Here is a 26,404-nt window from a genome sequence, read left to right as displayed (position 1 = left end):
GTTTAGTGTATTTAACCCTGGTCAAAAGGTATAATGTTTAGTGTATTAGGAGTCATGGTACTTGAAGGCAGGATGCATTTTCAGGAGTTAGGTCAGTGTGACATCTGCCCAAAGTGTTTAGTCCTCCAGCGCCCTCTGCTGGCAGTTCAGAGTAGTGACCCCAACACAAACTTGCAGTCTGAGTGTTTTATTGCATATTAAAGCCACATTTTTCTTTCATAATGATTCTTCTATTGGTTCCTTCATCTCATAATGAAGTCAAACATACTAACAGTAATAATTCAACGTGTTTTATTGATTTGTTTACATAAAAACAATAGCTTTACAGCAAGTGTTAAAAAGTTAGCATTTTCACTGTTTGGAGAACACACACACACACACACACACACACAACTTTAATCTTATCAGACGGCACATCCAAATAACATATTTACATTTTTATCTAGATTTATTAAACTGGCAAAAGTTAACCTGGACAATGGATTAGGTACGCCCCCCTTGACAAAGGCAGTGAAGTTGACGTCTGCTAAACTTCACAAACTATGTTTAGGATATTGCGTTATTGTGTTTGTGTGCGACAGTACTGAGAGTTGTGTTGTCGTGTCGGTGCTAACTTGGCGGCTCCTACTGAGCCTGAGTCACCTGGTTCTTCATCTCCTGCCATTTCTTCTCACGCAGGCTCAGCTCGCCGTCGGAGAACGCCGCCGGGCCCCAGTTGGTGATCCGCTGCTGGCCCTTGGAACCTGTCGGGAGGAGAAGGCGGGGAGACGTTCCCTGGAGTAAAAGTGGGCGTGTTATGGTGGGCCGTCGTTGCCGTGGTTACCTGGCTGGATGAGGCGCAGGAAGCCCTCGTGTTCCGCCACTTTGTGCTTCCAGGTCTTTGTGTTGTTGGCGGCGTCTTCCAGCTTCCTCATCACCGTCTGACGCACGCACGCACGCACACACACACACACACACACACACACACACACACACACAGTTGCACAAGTTAAAAAAAGGCTACTACCGTAAATCCTCAAATCGTTGCATAAGTTAAAATAAGGTTACCGTAAATCCCCAAACAGTTGCACAAGTTAAAACAAGGCTACTACCGTAAAACCTCAAATAATTGCAAAAGTTAAAATAGGCTACTACCGTAAATCCTCAATTAGTTGCACAAGTTAAAATAGGCTACCACCGTAAATCCTCAATTAGTTGCACAAGTTAAAATAAGGCTACTACCGTAAAACTTCAAATAATTGCACAAGTTAAAATAGGCTACTACCGTAAATCCTCAAATAGTTGCACAAGTTAAAATAGGCTACCACCGTAAAACCTCAATTAGTTGCACAAGTTAAAATAAGGCTACTACCGTAAAACCTCAAATAATTGCACAAGTTAAAATAGGCTACTACCGTAAATCCTCAAATAGTTTCACAAGTTAAAATAAGGCTACTACCGTAAATCCTCAAATAGTTGCACAAGTTAAAACAAGGCTACTACCGTAAATCCTCAAATAGTTGCACAAGTTAAAATAAGGATACTAAAGTAAATCCTCAAATAGTTGCACAAGTTAAAATAAGGTTACCGTAAATCCTCAAACAGTTGCACAAATTAAAACAGGGTTACCGCAAACTCTCAAATAGTTGCACAAGTTAAAATAAGGCTACTACCGTAAACCCTCAAATAGTTGCACAAGTTAAAATAGGCTACTACCGTAAATCCTCAAATAGTTGCACAAGTTAAAATAAGGCGAATACCATAAATCCTCAATTAGTTGCACAAGTTAAAATAAGGCTACTACCGTAAACCCTCAAATAGTTGCAAAAGGTAAAATAAGGTTACCGTAAATCCTCAAATAGTTGCACAAGTTAAAAATAAGGCTACTACCATAAATCCTCAAACAGTTGCACAAGTTAAAATAAGGCTACAGTAAATCCTCAAATAGTTGCACAAGTTAAAATAAGGCTACAGTAAATCCTCAAATAGTTGCACATGTTAAAACAAGGCTACTACCGTAAATCCCCAAATAGTTGCACAAGTTAAAATAAGGCTACTACTGAAATCCCCAAATAGTTGCACAAGTTAAAATAAGGCTACTACCGTAAATCCTCAAACAGTTGCACAAGTTAAAATTAGGCTAATACCATAAACCCTCAAATAGTTGCAAAAGGTAAAATAAGGTTACCGTAAATCTTCAAATAGTTGCACAAGTTAAAACAAGGCTACCACCGTAAATCCTCAAATAGTTGCACAAGTTAAAATAAGGCCCCTACCGTAAATCCTCAAATATTTGCACATGTTAAAAATAAGGCTACTACCGTCAACCCTCAAATAGTTGAACAAGTTAAAATAAGGCTACTACCGTAAATCCTCAAATAGTTGCACAAGTTAAAATAAGGTTACCGTAAATCCTCAAATAGTTGCACAAGTTAAAATAAGGTTACCGTAAATCCTCAAATAGTTGCACAAGTTAAAATAAGGTTACCGTAAAACCTCAAATAGTTTCACAAGTTAAAATAAGGCTACTACCGTAAACCCTCAAATAATTGCACAAGTTAAATTAAGGTTACCGTAAAACCTCAAATAGTTTCACAAGTTAAAATAAGGCTACTACCGTAAATCCTCAAATACTTGCACAAGTTCAAATAAGGCTACTACCGTAAATCCTCAAATAGTTGTACAAGTTAAAATAAGGTTATAGTAAATCCTCAAATATTTGCACAAGTAAATCAAGGCTACTACCGTAAATCCTCAAATAGTTGCACAAGTTAAAATAAGGCAACTACCGTAAATCCTCAAATAGTTGCACAAGTTAAAATAAGGCTACTACCGTAAATCCTCAAATAGTTGCACAAGTTAAAATAAGGTTACCGTAAATCCTCAAATAGTTGCACAAGTTAAAATAAGGTTACCGTAAATCCTCAAATAGTTGCAAAAGGTAAAATAAGGTTACCGTAACTCCTCAAATAGTTGCACAATTTAAATCAGGAACACAAACAAGATGATGTAAATGGTCTGAAGTCCGAGTCCACCTGGAGGACCTGCTTCCTGACCTGGTATTGCTCCAGCGCCCCCTGCCGCTCGTGTTGCAGCTGCTCCAGCTGCTCCATGGCGTCCTGCAGGGCACTCTCCTTGGCCACGCGCTCCTTCTCCAGCTCCTGCTTCTCAGCCTCCGTCTGCGAGATGGCTCGCTGCTGCCGCAGGTGGATCTTCTCCAGCTCCGCTCTCTTGGTCACCTCCTCCTCCAGTAAGCTGCAGCACACAAACATGCAGCGCTAGCTGACGTGCTAACATGCTCACATCATCACAACCATTCCACACGTTGACTCTGGAACAGATCATTTCCACTTTGCTGGGATTTGAGTTGTGGAGCGTTCACAATGATGGAGAAGTAAAAGTAGCCAGCAGGTGGTGCTGTGGTGTCTTTCTTGGAGCCAAGCTCCTTTTTTATGTTCTTTGTTTGTGTTGGGGTCTGATTCTGCTGACTCTGTGAAGGCCCGAAGGCGTCTGGGCTGGAAAGTAAATGTCAGCAGAGAGGAAGGAAGAACTAAGAGGAAATGCAACAGGCTATAACCCACAATGCATCACCACCACCTTTATAATATCAATATTACAATTTATAACAATATAAATATTATAGTTTATAATAATATAAACATTACAGTTTATAATATAGGGAACATTACAGTTTATATAAATATAAATATTACAGTTTATAATATTATAAATATTACAGTTTATAATAATATAAATATTACAGTTTATATTTTTATTACAGTTTTTAACATGATGAATATTACAGTTTATAATATAAATATTACAGTTTATCAAATAATAAATATTACAGTTTATAATATGACAAATATTACAGTTCATAACAATATAAATATTACAGTTTATAATATAAATATTACAGTTTATCAAACAATAAATATAAAAGTTTATAATATGACAAATATTACAGTTCATAACAGTATAAATATTACAGTTTATAATATAAATATTACAGTTTATAATAGGATAAATATTAGTTTTTAACATGACAAATATTACAGTTTATAATATAAATATTACAGTTTATAACATGACAAATATTACAGTTTATAATAATATAAATACTAGTTTATGATATGACAAATATTACAGTTTATAATATAAATATTACAGTTTATAATATGACAAATATTACAGTTCATAATATGACAAATATTAGTTTATAATAATATACATATTACAGTTTATAATATGACAAATATTACAGTTTATAATATAAATATGACAGTTTATAATAGTATAAATATTACAGTTTATAATATAAATATTACAGTTTATAATATGACAAATATTACAGTTTATATAATATTACAAATATTACAGTTCAAAATATAAATGTTAGTTTAATATAAATATTAGTTTATAATATTATTAGTTTATAATAATATAAATAGTACAGTTTATAATATATAAATAGTACAGTTTGTAATATGATAAATATTACAGTTTATAATATTATAAATATTAGTTTATAATAATATAAATATTACAGTTTATGTTATATTAGTTTATAATAATGTAAATATTACAGTTTATATTATGACAAATATTACAGTTTATAATAATATAAATATTACAGTTTATAATATGACTAATATTACAGTTTATATAATATGATACATATTAGTTTATAATATTATAAATATTACAGTTCATAATATTACAAGAATTAGTTTATAATATAAATATTACAGTTATATTAGTTTATAATATAAATAGTACAGTTTATAATATGATAAATATTAGTTTATAATATTATAAATATTAGTTAATAATAATGTAAATACAGTTAATAATATGACAAATATTAGTTTATAATAATATAAATATTACAGTTTATAATATGATGAATATTCCAACAGGTGTCAGTAGGAGGCAGATGATTGGTCCAAAAGGAGCAGGAAGACAGAGTGACAGGAACAGGAAGTGGACATTTTGAGGACTGACCGCGCCTGCAGCTTGCGGACCATCTCCTCGTCCTGTCGGGCGCGTCTCTCGTCCTCCAGGGCGTCCTCCAGGCGCCGGTACATGTCCTCCATCTCCTGGACCCGCTGCAGGTACTGTTCCACTTCTGTGGACTTCTGGGCCACCTGCTCCTCCATCTGCTGCCTCACCTGAACATGCACACGTCACCATGGCAACACAATCCCCAACCACACACTGCAGCTTATGTCGACAACCCCTCTATGTGGACCAGCCGCTCCAGTCCTGGTCTGTGTCTTACCACTACGATTAAGTGACCGCTTATGTCGACATCCCTTTTAGTCTTGCTCCATGTGTTATTACTAAAAAGTGTCCGCTTATGTCGACATCCCTTTTAGTCCTGCTTATGTGTTAGCATTACTAAAGAGTGTCTGCTTATGTCGACATCCCTTTTAGTCCTGCTCCATGTGTTATTACTAAAAAGTGTCCGCTTATGTCGACATCCCCTTTAGTCCTGGTCCATGTGTTACCATTACTAAAAAGTGTCCACTTATGTCGACATCCCTTTTAGTCCTGGTCTATGTGTTACCATTACTAAAAAGTGTCTACTTATGTCGACATCCCCTTTAGTCCTGCTCCATGTGTTATCATTTTTAAAGAGTGTCTGCTTATGTTGACATTCCTTTTAGTCCTGCTCCATGTGTTATTACTAAAAAGTGTCCGCTTATGTCAACATCCCTTTTAGTCCTGCTCCATGTGTTACCATTACTAAAAAGTGTCCACTTATGTCGACATCCCCTTTAGTCCCGGTCCATGTGTTACCTTTACTGGAAAGTGTCCGCTTATGTCGACATCCCCTTTAGTCTTGGTCCATGTGTTACCATTACTGGAAAGTGTCCGCTTATGTCGACAACCCCTTTAGTCCTGGTCCATGTGTTATGATTACTAGAAAGTGTCCACTTATGTCGACATCCCCTTTAGTCCTGGTCCATGTGTTATCATTACTAAAGAGTGTCTGCTTATGTCGACATCCCTTTTAGTCCTGCTCCATGTGTTATTACTAAAAAGTGTCCGCTTATGTCGACATCCCCTTTAGTCCTGGTCCATGTGTTACCATTACTAAAAAGTGTCCACTTATGTCGACATCCCCTTTAGTTCCGGTCCATGTGTTACCATTACTGGAAAGTGTCCGCTTATGTCGACAACCCCTTTAGTCCTGGTCAATGTGTTATCATTCCTAGAAAGTGTCTGCTTATGTCGACATCTCCTTTAGTCCTGGTCCATGTGCTATTACTAAAAAGTGTCCACTTATGTCGACATCTCTTCTAGTCCTGGTCCATGTGTTGCCATTACTAAAAAGTGTCCGCTTATGTCGACAACTCCTTTACTCCTGGTCCATGGGTTATTACTAGAAAGTGTCCGCTCACGTCGACATCCCCTTTAGTCTTGGTCCATGTGTTATCATTACTAGAAAGTGTCCGCTTATGTCGACATCCCTTTTTGTCCTGCTCCATGTGTTATCATTACTAAAAAAGTGTCTGCTTATGTCGACATCTCCTTTAGTCCTGGTCCATGTGCTATTGCTAAAAAGTGACCGCTTATGTCGACATCCCTTCTAGTCCTGGTCCATGTGTTACCATTACTAAAAAGTGTCCGCTTATGTCGACAACCCCTTTACTCCTGGTCCATGTGTTATTACTATAAGTGTCCACTTATGTCGACATCCCTTCTAGTCCTGGTCCATGTGTTATTACTAAAAGGGTCCGCTTATGTCGACAACCCCTTTAGTCCTGGTCCACTGTGCTATTATTAAAAAGAGTCCGCTTATGTCGACAACCCCTCTAGTCCTGGTCCATGTGTTATTACCAAAAAATGTTCGCTTATGTCGACATCCCCTCTAGTCCTGGTCCATGTGTTATTACTAAAAAATGTTCGCTTATGTCGACATCCCCTTTAGTCCTGGTCCATGTGTTATTACTACAAAAAAATGTTCGCTTATGTCGACATCCCCTTTTGTCCTGGTCCACTGTGCTATTACTAAAAAGTGTCCACTTATGTCGACAACGCCTTTAGTCCTGATCCATGTGTTACCATTACTAAAAAATGATTGCTTATGTCGACATCCCTTTAGTCCTGGTCTATGTGTTATTACTAAAAAGTGTTCGCTTATGTCGACATCCCCTTTAGTCCTGGTCCATGTGTTATCATTACCAGAAAGTGTCCGCTTATGTCGACAACCCCTTTAGTCCTGATCCATGTGTTACCATTACTAAAAAATGTTTGCTGATGTCGACATCCCCTTTAGTCCTGGTCCACTGTTATTACAAAAACCAAAAAAATGTCCGTTTATGTCGACAACCCCTTTAGTCATGCTCCACTGTGTTATTACAAAAACAAATTCCGTTTATGTCGACATCCCCTTTAGTCATGCTCCACTGTGTTATTACAAAAAAAATGTCCGCTTATGTAGACATCCCCTTTAGTCTTGCTCCATGTGTTATTACAACAACAAAAAATCTGTTTATGTCGACAACCCCTTTAGTCATGCTCCACTGTGTTATTACAAAGAAAAATCCCGCTTATGTCGACATCCCCTTTAATCCTGCTCCGTGTGTTAATACTAAAAAGTGTCCAACCGGTACTAATTTGAACACGTCCACATCATCCGCGGCGTCGACATAAACGTGTTCCACTGTACGACGGTGGCCTTTTTGACGGTGTCAACCAAAAGTCAGGATCCTGGTCTTGCCAGGCGGTCTGGACTCCATGCTGTCCACCTACCATCTTCTCTCTCTCCAGGTCCAGCCTGTAGCGGTCCTGGAGGTCCGCCTGGGTCTGAAGTCGCCGCCGCTCTTCCTCCGCCGCGGTCGCTGCCGCTTCCTCCAGAGCCTGAACCGTAAGAACACGCTTTTTTTTAGTCCTCAGCTCTCAGCACGTTGTAATAATAACATTAATTTGTCATTAAGGAGACATATTTGATGAATTATTACACTAATTCAGCAATAACAGCAGGCCAGTTAGCCGGGTGTACATTGATGTACTTGGTATCGCTCTCAGCAGCTTTCATCAACATGTATCGTTCCAACATTTTGTTTTGTTTTTTAAACATATTCTGTGAAGACTCCGGAGTGTCCCAATACTTTTGGGAAATGTTGGTGTGTGTAAGACAACAAGACACAATACAATACACAATGTCAACACAAGCGAACAAACACACTAATGTGAATGTCACAAAGGAGAGTCAAGACATTCTACCTTCTCTTTAAGGTTTTATTGTGTAGTGTGTGTGTGTGTGTGTGTGTGTGTGTGTGTGTCTGTGTGTGTCTGTGTGTGCAAGAGAAGTGAAGTGACGTGATTTATATTTATATAGCGCTTTTCTCTAGTGACTCAAAGCGCTTATTTTTACATGTCTGGCCCAAGGACACAACGGCAGTGACTAGGACGGCGGAAGCGGGGATCGAACCTGGAACCCTCAAGTTGCTGGCACGGCCACTCTACCAACCGAGCTAAGACACAATACAATACACAATGTCAACACAAGCGAACAAACACACTAATGTGAATGTCACAGAGGAGAGTCAAGACATTCTACCTTCTCTTTAAGGTTTTATTGTGTAGTGTGTGTGTGTGTGTGTGTGTGTGTGTGTGTGTGTGTGTGTGTGTGTGTGTGTGTGTGTGTGTGTGTGTGTGTGTGTTTACTATGTAGAGACCGAGGCTTGCACCTCAATGGCAAAGGTTTGTGTACACTAACACAAAGACAAACACTGTGCTGTGATTTACTGGCACCCAAACACCAGGCGGTACTCAGCGTGTGCTAGTCCTGTGTGATTTACCAAGACTGTGTTATTACTAAAAGGGTCCACTTATGTCGACATCCCCTCTAGTCCTGATCCATGTGTTATTACTAAAAAATGTTCGCTTATGTCAACGTCCCCTCTAGTCCTGGTCCACTGTGCCATTATTAAAAAGCGTCCGCTTATGTCGACAACCCCTTTAGTCCTGGTCCATGTGTTATTACTAAAAAATGTTCGCTTATGTCAACATTCCCTTTAGTCCTGGTCCATGTGTTATTACTAAAAAATGTTCGCTTATGTCGACAATCCCTTTAGTCCTGGTCCATGTGTTATTATTAAAAAATGTTCGCTTATGTCGACATCCCCTCTAGTCTTGGTCCATGTGTTATTACTAAAAAATGTTCGCTTATGTCGACAACCCCTTTAGTCCTGGTCCATGTGTTATTACTAAAAAATGTTCGCTTATGTCGACATTCCCTTTAGTCCTGGTCCATGTGTTATTACTAAAAAATGTTCGCTTATGTCGACAATCCCTTTAGTCCTGGTCCATGTGTTATTATTAAAAAATGTTCGCTTATGTCGACATCCCCTCTAGTCTTGGTCCATGTGTTATTACTAAAAAATGTTCGCTTATGTCGACATCCCCTTTAGTCCATGTCAATGTGTTATTACTAAAAAAATTTCACTTATGTCGACATCCCCTCTAGTCCTGGTCCATGTGTTATTACTAAAAGGGTCCACTTATGTCGACATCCCCTCTAGTCCTGATCCATGTGTTATTACTAAAAAATGTTCGCTTATGTCAACGTCCCCTCTAGTCCTGGTCCACTGTGCCATTATTAAAAAGTGTCCGCTTATGTCGACAACCCCTTTAGTCCTGGTCCATGTGTTATTACTAAAAAATGTTCGCTTATGTCGACATTCCCTTTAGTCCTGGTCCATGTGTTATTACTAAAAAATGTTCGCTTATGTCGACAATCCCTTTAGTCCTGGTCCATGTGTTATTATTAAAAAATGTTCGCTTATGTCGACATCCCCTCTAGTCTTGGTCCATGTGTTATTACTAAAAAATGTTCGCTTATGTCGACATCCCCTTTAGTCCATGTCAATGTGTTATTACTAAAAAAATTTCACTTATGTCGACATCCCCTCTAGTCCTGGTCCATGTGTTATTACTAAAAAAAATGTTTTCGCTTATGTCGACATCCCCTTTAGTCCTGGTCCATGTGTTATTACTAAAAAATGTTCGCTTATGTCGACAATCCCTTTAGTCCTGGTCCATGTGTTATTATTAAAAAATGTTCGCTTATGTCGACATCCCCTCTAGTCCTGGTCCATGTGTTATTACTAAAAAAAAAATGTTCTCTTATGTCGACATCCCCTTTAGTCCTGGTCCATGTGTTATTACTAAAAAATGTTCGCTTATGTCGACATTCCCTTTAGTCCTGGTCCATGCGTTATTACTAAAAAATGTTCGCTTATGTCGACATCCCCTTTAGTCCATGTCAATGTGTTATTACTAAAAAAATTTCACTTATGTCGACATCCCTTCTAGTCCTGGTCCATGTGTTATTACTAAAAAAAAATGTTTCTCTTATGTCGACATCCCCTTTAGTCCTGGTCCATGTGTTATTACTAAAAAATGTTCGCTTATGTCGACAATCCCTTTAGTCCTGGTCCATGTGTTATTATTAAAAAATGTTCGCTTATGTCGACATCCCCTCTAGTCCTGGTCCATGTGTTATTACTAAAAAGTGTCCGCTTATGTCGACAATCCCTTTAGTCCTGGTCCATGTGTTATTATTAAAAAATGTTCGCTTATGTCGACATCCCCTCTAGTCCTGGTCCATGTGTTATTACTAAAAAGTGTCCGCTTATGTCGACAATCCCTTTAGTCCTGGTCCATGTGTTATTATTAAAAAATGTTCGCTTATGTCGACATCCCCTCTAGTCCTGGTCCATGTGTTATTACTAAAAAATGTTCGCTTATGTCGACATCCCCTCTAGTCCTGGTCCATGTGTTATTACTAAAAAGTGTCCGCTTATGTCGACAATCCCTTTAGTCCTGGTCCATGTGTTATTACTAAAAAATGTTCGCTTATGTCGACATTCCCTTTAGTCCTGGTCCATGTGTTATTACTAGAAAATGTTCGCTTATGTCGACAATCCCTTTAGTCCTGGTCCATGTGTTATTATTAAAAAATGTTCGCTTATGTCGACATCCCCTCTAGTCCTGGTCCATGTGTTATTACTAAAAAAAAAATGTTCTCTTATGTCGACATCCCCTTTAGTCCTGGTCCATGTGTTATTACTAAAAAATGTTCGCTTATGTCGACAATCCCTTTAGTCCTGGTCCATGTGTTATTATTAAAAAATGTTCGCTTATGTCGACATCCCCTCTAGTCCTGGTCCATGTGTTATTACTAAAAAGTGTCCGCTTATGTCGACATCACCTCTAGTCTTGGTCCACTGTGCTATTATTAAAAAGTGTCCGCTTATGTCGACAACACCTTTAGTCCTGGTCCCTGTGTTATTACTCAAAAGTGTCCGCTTATGTCGACATCCCCTCTAGTCCTGGTCCATGTGTTATTACTAAAAAATGTTCGCTTATGTCGACATTCCCTTTAGTCCTGGTCCATGCGTTATTACTAAAAAAATTTCGCTTATGTCAACATTCCCTTTAGTCCTGGTCCACTTTGCTATTACTAAAAAATGTTCGCTTATGTCGACATCCCCTTTAGTCCATGTCAATGTGTTATTACTAAAAAAATTTCACTTATGTCGACATCCCTCTAGTCCTGGTCCATGTGTTATTACTAAAAAAAAAAAAGTCTCTTATGTCGACATCCCCTTTAGTCCTGGTCCATGTGTTATTACTAAAAAATTTTCGCTTATGTCGACAATCCCTTTAGTCCTGGTCCATGTGTTATTATTAAAAAATGTTTGCTTATGTCGACATCCCCTCTAGTCCTGGTCCATGTGTTATTACTAAAAAGTGTCCGCTTATGTCGACATCACCTCTAGTCTTGGTCCACTGTGCTATTATTAAAAAGTGTCCCCTTATGTCGACAACACCTTTAGTCCTGGTCCCTGTGTTATTACTCAAAAGTGTCCGCTTATGTCGACATCCCCTCTAGTCCTGGTCCATGTGTTATTACTAAAAAGTGTACGCTTATGTCGACATCACCTCTAGTCCTGGTCCATATGTTATTACTAAAAAATGTTCGCTTATGTCGACATCCCCTCTAGTCTTGGTCCACTGTGCTATTATTAAAAAGTGTCCGCTTATGTCGACAACACCTTTAGTCCTGGTCCCTGTGTTATTACTCAAAAGTGTCCGCTTATGTCGACATCCCCTCAAGTCCTGGTCTACGTGTTATTACTAAAAAAAATTTCTCTTATGTCGACATCCCCTTTAGTCCTGGTCCATGTGTTATTACTAAAAAATGTTCGCTTATGTCGACAATCCCTTTAGTCCTGGTCCATGTGTTATTACTAAAAAATGTTCGCTTATGTCGACATCCCCTCTAGTCCTGGTCCATGTGTTATTACTAAAAAGTGTCCGCTTATGTCGACATCCCCTCTAGTCTTGGTCCACTGTGCTATTATTAAAAAGTGTCCGCTTATGTCGACAACACCTTTAGTCCTGGTCCATGTGTTATTACTCAAAAGTGTCCGCTTATGTCGACATCCCCTCTAGTCCTGGTCCATGTGTTATTACTAAAAAGTGTCCGCTTATGTCGACAACACCTTTAGTCCTGGTCCCTGTGTTATTACTCAAAAGTGTCCGCTTATGTCGACATCACCTCTAGTCCTGGTCCATGTGTTATTACTAAAAAATGTTCGCTTATGTCGACAATCCCTTTAGTCCTGGTCCATGTGTTATTATTAAAAAATGTTCGCTTATGTTGACATCCCCTCTAGTCCTGGTCCATGTGTTATTACTAAAAAGTGTCCGCTTATGTCGACATCACCTCTAGTCTTGGTCCACTGTGCTATTATTAAAAAGTGTCCGCTTATGTCGACAACACCTTTAGTCCTGGTCCCTGTGTTATTACTCAAAAGTGTCCGCTTATGTCGACATCCCCTCTAGTCCTGGTCCATGTGTTATTACTAAAAAGTGTCCGCTTATGTCGACATCCCCTCTAGTCCTGGTCCATGTGTTATTACTAAAAAGTGTTCGCTTATGTCGACATCCCCTCTAGTCTGGGTTCACTGTGCTATTATTAAAAAGTGTCCGTTTACGTCGACAACACCTTTAGTCCTGGTCCCTGTGTTATTACTCAAAAGTGTCCGCTTATGTCGACATCCCCTCTAGTCCTGGTCTACGTGTTATTACTAAAAAATGTTTGCTTATGTCGACATCCCCTTTAGTCCTGGTCCATGTGTCATTACTAAAAAGTTTTTGCTTATGTCGACATTCCCTTTAGTCCTGGTCCATGTGTCATTACTAAAAAGTTTTTGCTTATGTCGACATCCCCTCTAGTCCTGGTCCATGTGTTATTACTAAAAAATGTTCGCTTATGTCGACAATCCCTTTAGTCCTGGTCCATGTGTTATTATTAAAAAATGTTCGCTTATGTCGACATCCCCTCTAGTCCTGGTCCATGTGTTATTACTAAAAAGTGTCCGCTTATGTCGACATCACCTCTAGTCTTGGTCCACTGTGTTATTATTAAAAAGTGTCCCCTTATGTCGACAACACCTTTAGTCCTGGTCCCTGTGTTATTACTCAAAAGTGTCCGCTTATGTCGACATCCCCTCTAGTCCTGGTCCATGTGTTATTACTAAAAAGTGTCCGCTTATGTCGACATCCCCTCTAGTCCTGGTCCATGTGTTATTACTAAAAAGTGTCCGCTTATGTTGACATCACCTCTAGTCCTGGTCCATGTGTTATTACTAAAAAATGTTCGCTTATGTCGACATCCCCTTTAGTCCATGTCAATGTGTTATTACTAAAAAAATGTCACTTATGTCAACATCCCTCTAGTCCTGGTCCATGTGTTATTACTAAAAAAAAAAAAGTCTCTTATGTCGACATCCCCTTTAGTCCTGGTCCATGTGTTATTATCAAAAAATGTTCGCTTATGTCGACATCCCCTCTAGTCCTGGTCCATGTGTTATTACTAAAAAAAAAATGTTCTCTTATGTCGACATCCCCTCTGGTCCTGGTCCATGTGTTATTACTAAAAAATGTTCGCTTATGTCGACAATCCCTTTAGTCCTGGTCCATGTGTTATTATTAAAAAATGTTCGCTTATGTCGACATCCCCTCTAGTCCTGGTCCATGTGTTATTACTAAAAAGTGTCCGCTTATGTCGACATCACCTCTAGTCTTGGTCCACTGTGCTATTATTAAAAAGTGTCCCCTTATGTCGACAACACTTTTAGTCCTGGTCCCTGTGTTATTACTCAAAAGTGTCCGCTTATGTCGACATCCCCTCTAGTCCTGGTCCATGTGTTATTACTAAAAAGTGTCCGCTTATGTCGACATCCCCTCTAGTCCTGGTCCATGTGTTATTACTAAAAAGTGTCCGCTTATGTCGACATCACCTCTAGTCTTGGTCCACTGTGCTATTATTAAAAAGTGTCCGCTTATGTCGACAACACCTTTAGTCCTGGTCCCTGTGTTATTACTCAAAAGTGTCCGCTTATGTCGACATCCCCTCTAGTCCTGGTCTACGTGTTATTACTAAAAAATTTTGCTTATGTCGACATCCCCTCTAGTCCTGGTCCATGTGTCATTACTAAAAAGTTTTTGCTTATGTCGACATTCCCTTTAGTCCTGGTCCATGTGTCATTACTAAAAAGTTTTTGCTTATGTCGACATCCCCTCTAGTCCTGCTCCATTGTGTTATCATCACAAAAAATCCCCTGACCAAACAGGAAGTTGTCAATCCACACGACCACTCCCCCGCCAGTCAATCAAGGCGCCAACTGGATGCACACGTTTAACGCCACCAACGAGTCGCCATTCCCGTTTCCGTCCACATTCCTGCATGACATTATTCATGAGTCGGGGGGGCCACGCTGGAGGGGCGGAGCCGCACATTCGTTAGTATTCATGAGGTTGCGTCTTGCCCACTTGGCAGCGAGTGTGTGAGTGAAAGCACTGTGGAACAATGCGGCTGTTTGGAATAACAATGGCCGCCAACTGGAATGTTGCCCTTCAGTCTCAACACTTGGAACACGTTGCTGCTCTTTGGGGTCATCTACAATGACCTGCTTGTACGACAACATTCACAGGCATCGTTTTGGCATACTGACTCAGCCATCATCACATCCTCTTCCTCAATTATTAGCCTGTGATGTGCTTCAATTGACCACATTTGTGCCTAAACTAAAGGCTCCATCTACTGAAGGTTTGTGCGTACTAAAACACGTGCAAACTTGATAGCCAGTGAAGTTGGCATGTTGTGTGAATCGTAAATAAAACAATGATTTGCAAATCCTTTTCAACCTATACTCAATTGAATAGACTGCAAAGACAAGATACTTAACGTTCCAACTGGAAAACTTTGTTATTTTTTGCAAATATTAGCTCATTTGGAATTTGATGCCTGCAACATGTTTCAAAAAAGCTGGCACAAGTGGCAAAAAAGACTGGGAAAGTTGAGGAATGCTCATCAAACACTTATTTGGAACATCCCGCAGCTGAACAGGCTAATTGGGAACAGGTGGGTGCCATGATTGGGTATAAAAGCAGCTTCCATGAAATGCTCAGTCATTCACAAACAAGGACACTATTTCCACATTCATCCATTCACACACTGATGGCGGGAGCTGCCATGCAAGGCCCTAACCACAACCCATCAGGAGCAAGGGTGAAGTGTCTTGCTCAAGGACACAACGGACGTGACGAGGTTGGTGGAAGGTGGGGATTGAACCAGGAACCCTCAGGTTGCTGGCACGGCCACTCTCCCAACCGCGCCACTCCGTCCCCATGGATGGGGCGAGGGTCACCACTTTGTCAACAAATGCGTGAGCAAATTGTCCCAACACTTTTAAGAACAACATTTCTCAACCAGCTATTGCAAGGAATTTAGGGATTTCACCATCTACGGTCCGTAATATCATCAAAAGGTTCAGAGAATCTGGAGAAATCACTGCACGCAAGCGGCAAGGCCGAAAAACCAACATTGAATGCCCGTGACCTTCGAGCCCTCAGGCGGTACTGCATCAAAAAGCGACATCAGTGTGTAAAGGATATCACCACATGGGCTCAGGAACACTTCAGAAAACCACTGTCAGTAACTACAGTTCGTCATTTTTTTGAGTGGTCAGCTTGAAGCGTCCCTCTGTCTCGGAGTGCCTTGTTGTCATGTGACATTTTTAATTTATCTTCCTGTTTCGATGACCTGCCTTATCTTGCCACTGATTGGCCAGTCCGCAATTTTTCACCCTAACCTTAGCCAATAATGACTCATAATAAAAACTTCAATCATCACAGATTTTCCCTGGATGTATGGATGTTCTCATTCATCCAGGTCATTGGATTTTCTCCATATTTTTTGGGCCTGGATTCGCAGTCCGTTTTCTCTCTTTGTAGCTTTGATGTAAGCTTTTTTGATTGATTGATTGATTGATTGAAACTTTTATTAATAGATTGCACAGTTCAGTACATATTCCGTACAATTGACCACTAAATGGTAACACCCGAATACGTTTTTCAACTTGTTTAAGTCGGGGTCCACGTTAATCAATTCACCTCGCTACATGGCTCTAAAAGTAGCTAAGCTACAGGAAAAGCTACCGCCAAGCTACTTGGAAATGTAGCTAAACTACGTAGCTTAGCTACATGTCAATCAATCAATCAAAGTTTATTTATAGTGTCTCAAAGGGCTGCACAAGCCACAACAACATCAGGGCAAAAACCTATTTCAACATACCAATACGTGTTTTGATACGCTCTAATAAAATGTTATGTTCGCCGGTATCGAAAGCAGCGCTAAGATCAAGAAGCAGCAACATAGATGACGCATCAGCATCCATAGATAGCAATAGATCGTTAGTCATTTTTGCGAGGGCTGTCGCCGTAGAGGGATTTGCCCTGAAGCCGGACTGAAAGGGTTCACAGAGATTGTTAGACGCTAGGTGTTCATTTAGCTGCTGTGCAACAGTTTTTTCCGAGGATTTTCGAGATAAAGGGAAGGTGGGACACCGGCCGGTAGTTTACCACGAGGTCAGGATCGAGGTTAGGTCTTTTGAGCGGAGGATGAAAAAAACGCTTTTTTGAATGCTAGGGGAACAGCGCCAGAGGAAAGTGATATAAGTTTATAATATTTAACACTGATGGTCCTAATTAGAGATGTCCTAAATGGCTTTTTTGCCGATATCCGATATTGTCCAACTCTTAATTACCGATTCCGATATCAACCGATACCGATATATACAGTCGTGGAATTAACACATTATTATGCCTAATTTTGTTGTGATGCCCCGCTGGATGCATTAAACAATGTAACAAGGTTTTCCAAAATAAATCAAGTTATGGAAGAAAATGCCAACATGGCACTGCCATATTTATTATTGAAGTCACAAAGTGCATTATTTTTTTTAACATGCCTCAAAACAGCAGCTTGGAATTTGGGACATGCTGAGCATGAGGAGGTTGAGGTGGGCGGGGTATGGGGGTAGCGGGGGGTGTATATTGTAGTGTCCCGGAAGAGTTAGTGCTGCAAGGGGTTCTGGGTATTTGTTTATGTTGTGTTACGGTGCGGATGTTGTCCCGAAATGTGTTTGTCATTCTTGTTTGGTGTGGGTTCACAGTGTGGCGCATATTTGTAACAGTGTTAAAGTTGTTTATACGGCCACCCTCAGTGTGACCTGTATGGCTGTTGACCAAGTATGCTTGCATTCACTTGTGTGTGTGAAAAGCCGTAGATATTATGTGACTGGACCGGCACGCAAAGGCAGTGCCTTTAAGGTTTATTTATAGTGTCTCAAAGGGCTGCACAAGCCACAACAACATCAGGGCAAAAAACTATTTCAACATACCAATACGTGTTTTGATACGCTCTAATAAAATGTTATGTTCGCCGGTATCGAAAGGGGTTCTGGGTATTTGTTATGTTGTGTTACAGTGCGGATGTTGTCCCGAAATGTGTTTGTCATTCTTGTTTGGTGTGGGTTCACAGTGTGGCGCATATTTGTAACAGTGTTAAAGTTGTTTATACGGCTACCTTCAGTGTGACCTGTATGGCTGTTGACCAAGTATGCTTGCATTCACTTGTGTGTGTGAAAAGCCGTAGATATTATGTGACTGGACCGGCACGCAAAGGCAGTGCCTTTAAGGTTTATTTATAGTGTCTCAAAGGGCTGCACAAGCCACAACAACATCAGGGCAAAAAACTATTTCAACATACCAATACATGTTTTGATACGCTCTAATAAAATGTTATGTTCGCGGGCAAAAAATTTTGTTGTGATGCCCCGCTGGATGCATTAAACAATGTAACAAGGTGTCTCACTTGTGTGTGTGAAAAGCCGTAGATATTATGTGACTGGACCGGCACGCAAAGGCAGTGCCTTTAAGGTTTATCGGCGCTCTGTACTTCTCCCTGTGTCCGTGTACTACTCCGTACAGCGGCGTTTTAAAAAGTCATAAATTTTACTTTTTTGAAACCGATACCGATAATTTCCGATATTACATTTTAAAGCATTTATTGGCATCTCTAGTCCTAATATTACAAACAGCTCCTTGATAAGTTTCCCCAGGAAGTGGGTCAAGTAAACATGTAGCTTGTTACTGCCTCACCTTCCTCATGTCCTCCAGCTCGTGTTGCTTGGCCTCGTTGGCCGTCTGCAGCTCCTTCATCCTCATCTCCAGCTCCTCCTGGTCCGCCTGCTGCTTGAGGCGCAGCTCCCGCCGCTTCTGCCGGGCCTCGCGGTGCGGCGCAGGGCGGCACGCCCGCAGCAGGTGGACGCACGTCTGGATGGCTGCGCCACAACACATGGGTGAGCACGCCGCCTCGCGCCGCCCGCCGTCGCCGACTCACCCTGCATCCACTCCTGTTTTTTCTTCTTGTCCGAGGCGCTGATCTCGAAACTCTTCTGCGAGGATCGGATGAAGAAGAGACACTTCTTTCCCTCTTTGTCTGGTAGAGGCTGCGACAGGGAAGACAATGGAGAGCACAGTTCAGGTGGGTCCACCTCATAAATGCCATTTTTCAACAGCAAAACTCGCCCTGCTGTTGGGGTACCTAAAGGGGCGGGGCTAGGTGGACAGAGAATGGTCACTTCCAGAGTGGGAGGAAAAACAAATTGTAGTAAGGAATCAATTAAAAAACAATTAATTATTGACCTAATACATACGTTAAATGTACTTTGATGTCTTATTTCCCTAACTTTTTTTTTTCTTTTTTTAAAAAGAGAAAGGTTTGTTTTTCTTTAAAATCAATAGTGAGCTCGTTAAGTGCTTCGGTTTTCTATTATGGCTACTCCAGGAATAAGAAAACACTTTGCGCTCTGCGCCTGTCTATAAAATTGTTATAAGTGCACCTCTGCACAACATTGAAATCCTTATTGGCTTAAAAAAAAATATACATATAATCAATTTACAACAAATAATACCTCTATTAAAATAGTTTTTTAGTCTGTAACAGACAAGATTTAAAGTGCATCAATTGGCCTGAAAGGAAAATGTATTTAAATGATTAAAAAAATTAGATTCATTGACAAAAAATAATAACTTTATTAATATTGTTTTTTAATCTGTAACAGAAGAGATTTAGAGTACGCAAATGTGCCTGAAATTAAAAAATAATAATAAATCCTTATTTAAATTATTTTTAAAAAATTTGGCCGACTTCAACCATTTGATACTGAAAAACAAAATTGAATAAACTATGTAATAATAAATTATCAGCAACATTACGTAATGTTGCAATTTTCAATCCCCACAAAGAAATCGACTAAAAAAAAAAACGCTCCAACGTAAGTAAAGTAAGGCCCCACTTTTTAAAAAATGCGCTAGCTTGATGCTAATATACATTGACTTTGCTATTCACTTGCTACTGATTAGCATTAGCGATTTTACATGGCGATTTAAACACCTCCAAATGTGTTAATGAAAACTACAACTAAGATGCACGTTACAATCAAACAGCGGTTGTAAAACGTACAATAGTTACAGTATTAACACGTTCTAGAACGCAACAAAAACCATAAGAGTAACACACCCTAAATTATACACTACTGCCATTTAATGTTTTGGTAAAATTGAATTAAATAAACCAAATAAATGATAATAAATTCTAATTGATTAGCAACATTAACTCAGGGGCACAATAGTTAAAACACTTTAACCTACAAAACAAAACAACAATTAAAACAATTTGTGCTGATTTTTTTAATCAAAATGAGAAAGGCAGGTATTATATCCTTAATAACAAAACAATAAATAAATAGAGACTAATTTACAAAAAATAATAACTTTATCAATATTGCTTTTTAATCTCTAACAGGAGGGATTTAAAGTGCACCAATTTGCCTGAAATTAAATACATTTAAAAAAATCCTTATTTAAATTATAAAAAAATGTTTTGGCTGACTTCAACCATTTGATACTGAAAAATTAAATAAGCTCAATAAATAATAAATTCAAATTAACCTGCAACATTAACTCAGGTGCACAACATTTTAATCTACAAAACATTGATTTTTTTTCTAACAAAATGAGGAAGTCAGGCTTTATATCCTTCACCAAGGACGGAAGAAATGCCTGAAAACCCCTAACCCAGGGCCCCGCATTGACCGGCTTTTAAGAAGAAGGTCAAATCAGTCGGATGAAACTCAGCGGCAGGAAGAAAGCCACAGTCCGCAGAGCATCAGCACCCCGTAGGATGAGGGGGAAGCTTCAGGCAGAACCACCAGTCCAAGACCATACCCAGTACACCGCAAAAAGGAAAACATGCAAGGACGTAAGCCGTTGGTGAAATGGCCAAAGTCTAACAGCAAGGAGTGGGAAACGGAGGGTGTGGCATGGAGGGGGGTGTACCTGGGACGCTAGGTACACCGTTGAGCCCTCTGGAGACGTCGTGGGCTTCAATCAACGAAACGTCGATGAAGCAGGGTGCCCACCCGAAGACCCCAATGACATACTTACCCTCCCTTTCACCACTCCACACCGACTGCTACCATCAAGATTGTTCCTACTTACCAAAGGGAGTGAAATATCTAGTTCTATTTGCTTTACTAACATAAAAAAAACAAAAAATAAATATAAATAAACCTCCAAAAAAATATGACTTTATTAATATTGCTTTTTAATCTGTAACAGAAGAGATTTAAAGTGCACCAATCTGCCTGAATTTTTTTTATTATCCGTACTTAAATTAAGGATATTTAAATATTTGGTACTAAAAAATTTAATTAAATAAACTAAAAAAAAGTATAAATTCTATTAATCAGCAACATTAACTCAGGTGCACAATATTTAAAACATTTTAATTTACAAAACAAAAACCGGTGCTGATTTTTTCTATCTAAATGAGGAAGTCAGGCCTTGTATCCTTATTAACATAAAAAAACAAAAATGAAATATAAATCAACTTACAAAAAAAGAATAACTTTATTAATATTAAGATTCAAAGTGCATCAATTTGCCTGAAATTTAAAAAAAAAATACTTTTGACCGACTTGAACCATTTGATACTGAAAATGTTATTTAAATCATTTCAATAAACGTTTCTATCGAAATGAGGAAGTCAGGATTAATAGCGCACAGCTTTTGGAAGCGTGATACTGATAAAGCACGTTCCCCTGACCCACTATTTGAGGAGAACCGGTCTACAGAGAGAAAAGTGCATCTTTGACGACAATGAATCGATTTGTTATTTTGAAGTACCTAGATTTCCAGGGGACTAAAAGTATGGACATTGTTCGGGTCATGCAGGTTGTTAAAAAGGTCAAAGTTCAGTAAATAGTACGAGCGTCTTGCCTCCACACTGCAGTGCTGGTCCAACATGATGTCTCCCTTCTTCTCGGCCTGGTCCTCGCTGACGTAGTAGGAGATGGAGGTCGGCTTCAACATGAACCAGCGCTCCGTCCAGTTCTTCCTCTTGTGGCCCTTCTTCAGCATGTAGCCCTGCCAGCGACAAGCTCATGTATTCGAGGCTGAACTTGACATGAAAATATGCGCTGCTTCATGTCGACCTAATGCTCATTTCTACAAACTGTGGATACTTTGATTTCATACATTTAATGCTTCATATTCATATTAACATTTATGAGGACCTCTATTCTTTTTACAGAGGCACATTGATGGCACCAGAGACGGTGGATAATGTCCCCGACTACCGCAAGTAGCTCTCCTGTGTTTTAATAATAAATTGAGTAATCAAACAAGTTGTAATAATAAATTGAGTACACAAACAAGTTGTAGTAATACATTGGGTAATCAAACCAGTTGTAATAATAAATTGAGTAATCAAACAAGTTGTAATAATAAATTGAGTAATCAAACAAGTTGTAATGATAAATTGAGTAATCAAAGAAAATGTAGTAATACATTGAGTAATCAAACAATTTGTAATAATACATTGAGTAATCAAACAATTTGTAGTAATAAATTGAGTAATCAAACAAGTTGTAATAATAAATTGAGTAATCAAACAAGTTGTAATAATAAATTGAGTAATCAAACAAGTTGTAATGATAAATTGAGTAATCAAAGAAAATGTAGTAATACATTGAGTAATCAAACAATTTGTAATAATAAATTGAGTAATCAAACAAGTTGTAGTAATACATTGAGTAATCAAACAAGTTGTAATGATAAATTGAGTAATCAAAGAAAATGTAGTAATACATTGAGTAATCAAACAATTTGTAATAATAAATTGAGTAGTCAAACAAGTTGTAGTAATACATTGAGTAATCAAACCAGTTGTAATAATACATTGAGTAATCAAACAAGTTGTAATAATAAATTGAGTAATCAAAGAAAATGTAGTAATACATAGAGTAATCAAACAATTTGTAATAATAAATTGAGTAATCAAACAAGTTGTAGTAATACATTGAGTAATCAAACCAATTGTAATAATAAATTGGGTAATCAAACAAGTTGTAATAATAAATTGAGTAATCAAACATAAGTCTAAGTCTTTCGTATCTTTTTTGATATGCCAGCATGTTTAAATGTAAAAGATTGCAAACCATATATGACGTAATTGTCACATGAAACTCTAATCTGGCTGTGAGCAGGCTACAGTATGAATACGTTTTGTTGCAAGTTACACAAATTATATTTATATTGGGGATAATCGGAGTCACCCACCTCTTCTAAAGTTTGACGTAACATTGCAGCGACTATCTTTTCAAACGCACATGGCTAATTCCGAAATGATGTGCGTATTTACACAGCACACGCAAACATCTGCGATCAATCCCACGTTGAGTGGGATGTAACAAAGAAATGTGCACAGTCTAATACATGGTAAAACATTTATTTTTTTTACCTGCTTGAGCACGTCCAAGATGAGTTCCTGGTAGAGCTCCTGGATGCCCATGGACAGGCTCTGGCGGTCCATGCCTTTGCTGAAGTGTCCTGAGCCCACCAGTGTGATGAGCTGCCAGGCGCTCAAACTCTGCCGCTGCTGCTCGGAGATCAGCTGCAGCTTGTAGTCCTCGAAGCGCTCCTCCACCCAGCTGCCCCCCATCGCCTCCGTCAGCTTACGCAGGAAGTACTCAATCTGGACAAGGTGGTCATAGAGGAGGGATGTTAAGAGATGGGACATCATTCCTCGTGGTTTGAACGCACAATTAGCATCAATGCAACGTGACAAAAGCACACACTTTCTGTAATTGACTTTGATGTTTGTTCAACTGTAAATTTCCAGCTTTTTTGACAGAACAGGAAGTTGGGAACTTCCTTCTTCAGCCAACCTCTATGTTTTTTTGTCATCTATCGAGTCCTGGCTCGGTGACAGACAGCGGTTACCTCCTCCGTGACGATGACCAGAGGGTAGTTGTCCTCAGACAGGAAGTTGAAGATACACCAGATTCGGAAGGCGTCGTCGTTGGAGATGAGCAGCTGGTTCTGGTCCAGGTTCTTCCTGCAGCACAATGTCCAACACATTCTGTTGAAGTCCTGCAGGTCAAAGTTGCCGGTCACCTGTCAAGAGGTCAGAAGTTTTAGTAACTTTTCCTGACGTTGAATCAATCAATCAATCAAACGTTATTCATACATCCTTTAATCACAAGTCCCTTTAAGGGCTTCACAAACTAGGAACGACATACCTGATCCAAACCCACACCTGGGCAAGGAAAAACTCAAAAAAATCCCAGATGGGGAAGAAGAAGAGACCTTGAGAAAGGATCGCAGATGTAGGGACACCATTTCCAGGGTGACCGGCTGTCGAGTGGGTACAGGTTTTGGATTTCAACTTAATCAGACTTTTGACCAGGACAAGAAAGTTTAATATATAAGGTTTTATTACTGACGTACAAAATATTAAATAGTCAAGCACAGGGGCGTCCAAAGTACGGCCCGTGGGCCAAGTGCAGCCCGCCGGCGTGTTAAATTTGGCCCTGTGGATGTCAGGAGTCTAATTGGAGTTTAATCAGGACTCTGGCCCTCGTGAGTGTTTTCAAATTAATTTAGAACATATGTCAGTCTGATACTGCAACTTCCTAATTCATGGTCAATGCACATTAATTGTGTTTTGCTTTGAACGCAGCACTGTATTTACTTGATTGACCTGATCCAAACAACCTACCTGAGTCATGGTGCAAAAAAACGAATGCAACCAACACAAAAAGTCAACACACATCGGTCACACGTTACACAACCTGCTCACTGAACTTTTATTTAAAAAAATGTCCATGCAACATAAAAAAAAAATGCAAAACACCCGCTACACTTATCTATCCATATTTGGCGTACCTTAGCATTTTAGCTGCTTGATATTTCTTATTGATTACAAAACATATATTTGTTTATATTTAGTTAGTTTACATACAGTCTGATTTTTTTAGCCCAATGCGGCCTCCAAGTCAAAAAGTTTGGAGACCCCTCGCACCAACTTATCTTGCTGATTGTTTTGTACCCTACGTTCAGTCCAGAAACCTACGTTGCTTATTAGTGATTCCCAGAGCCCAAAAAAAGTCTGCAGGCTCTAAAGCGTTTTCTATCCGGGCTACAGTCCTCTGGATGCCACATAGGTAAAAGCATTTTAAAACTCATCAATATACTCTAGCTTTTAAATAGACTGTTTCAGTTGACCTGCCGCTTCTCTCTTCTTTTTTTAAAAAAGGGGTCTATTTAAAGTTTGAATGGTAATAGCGATGAACAGTTTTTGCAGGCAGGCTCCGCCCACAAGGAATAGGAATGATCAGGTACCGACCCAGTCGACACTTCAGGGCGTCGTCTTCATTATTTCTGCAAATTATAATGAATATTTGAAACTGTTGAGCCTAGTTATATCTGTTTTAGGGCAAACTATCAGATCGAAGTTTGGCACCATGCCACGCCCACATCTTACGGCGTGGGCATAGTTCCTTCGCAATTTATCATCGGCCATTTGTCTAGTATCTCTCATCAAAACCGCGACTTATTTGGTCAATGTCCATAGGATAGGCGGGCCACAACCGGACCGCCAAAGCTTTTGATTTGGCCCACCGAACAACACCCAAATAGGGTTGATGAAGCCATTCAAAACAGGGTTGATGTCAGAGTCTGTTGGTGACGAACCCCAAGATGCAGAGAAGGCGGCAGGAATTGTGCGAGAAAACATGATTTAATTTAACACTAAAGCAAAACAACAAACAAAAGGGTACAAACAAAAGGCGCGCACAAGTCGGAGAACAAACTTGGCCATGAACTAAAATAGCACAAAGGCTAACTGTCGACAAGAAACAATGACACTTACTGTGACACGAAGGAACTATGACATGAGCAGAGTGAACAAAAGTAGACAGAGCTACAACGACAAGTATTATGACAGGTAGTAGTGACAATAATCCAGCACTGACTGGAGAGGAAGGCAGGTTCAAATAGCAGCTGGCTGATTGACACCAGGTGTGGCCAGGTGCCAATCAGCCACAGCACTCAGGGAGATAATCAGGAAATAACCAAAATAAGAGCGCTGACAGGAAACAAAGACAGGAAAAACCAAAACATAACTGAACTGTCAGTGACAACCCTGACAGTTGATCTTGTATGCAGTACTCCCGCCACCCCGGAGAGGGCAACAGGTGTCACAACGAAGCAGCAGTGAGTTACTAGAAGAAGATGGCACTATCGACCCTGAAAAAAATCTAAATAAACTGCAAAAACCGGACTTTTAACGACTGGACAACAAAGTATGAATGTGTGGACATTGCTGACTTTGTGATGTTTTTGTTTTTAGCTGTTTAACTCTTGGTTAAATACGTGTAGCGCTGAATTTGACCAGCAGGGGGCGATAAAGCTACACCTTAGGTTTAATTGTGTTAAGCCACATGTGTGCAATGTTTACTGTGTGTAATAACACTAAACCTTCTATTTTGTTTATGTAACATATACAATGGACATTATTAAAAATACGCGATGTACGTTATACTTTTGTAATGTTTACATTTTCAGTCTTACAAACCTAAAATGAGAAAGATGTATGAAGAAATTTAAACTGAGGAAAAAAATAATTCCAAAGAAGGAACATCAATCC

At 39.4% G+C, this 26,404-nt stretch overlaps 1 protein-coding gene across 1 annotated transcript in view; it reads right to left on the bottom strand.

The window, feature by feature from the left end:
- Positions 1-255: 255 nt before the first annotated feature.
- swap70b (switching B cell complex subunit SWAP70b) overlaps positions 256-26,404 on the bottom strand; it is a 41,325-nt gene continuing 15,176 nt past the window's right edge. Inside the window, exons 3-12 of the mRNA XM_062042845.1 lie at positions 23,698-23,871; positions 23,216-23,449; positions 21,694-21,840; positions 18,752-18,860; positions 18,511-18,692; positions 7,741-7,848; positions 4,984-5,150; positions 3,036-3,234; positions 824-920; positions 256-743 (exon numbers count right to left, since the gene is read on the bottom strand). Of these exons, the coding sequence (XP_061898829.1) occupies positions 625-743; positions 824-920; positions 3,036-3,234; positions 4,984-5,150; positions 7,741-7,848; positions 18,511-18,692; positions 18,752-18,860; positions 21,694-21,840; positions 23,216-23,449; positions 23,698-23,871 (1,536 nt within the window). The 3' untranslated portion in view covers positions 256-624. The remainder of the gene's footprint in view (positions 744-823; positions 921-3,035; positions 3,235-4,983; positions 5,151-7,740; positions 7,849-18,510; positions 18,693-18,751; positions 18,861-21,693; positions 21,841-23,215; positions 23,450-23,697; positions 23,872-26,404) is intronic.

The sequence above is a fragment of the Entelurus aequoreus genome, linkage group LG03 (genome assembly GCF_033978785.1).
Source record: "Entelurus aequoreus isolate RoL-2023_Sb linkage group LG03, RoL_Eaeq_v1.1, whole genome shotgun sequence".
Taxonomy (NCBI): Eukaryota; Metazoa; Chordata; class Actinopteri; order Syngnathiformes; family Syngnathidae; genus Entelurus; species Entelurus aequoreus.
Note: the sequence above shows the minus strand (reverse complement) of the source record. Positions and strands in the feature narration are given on the sequence as shown.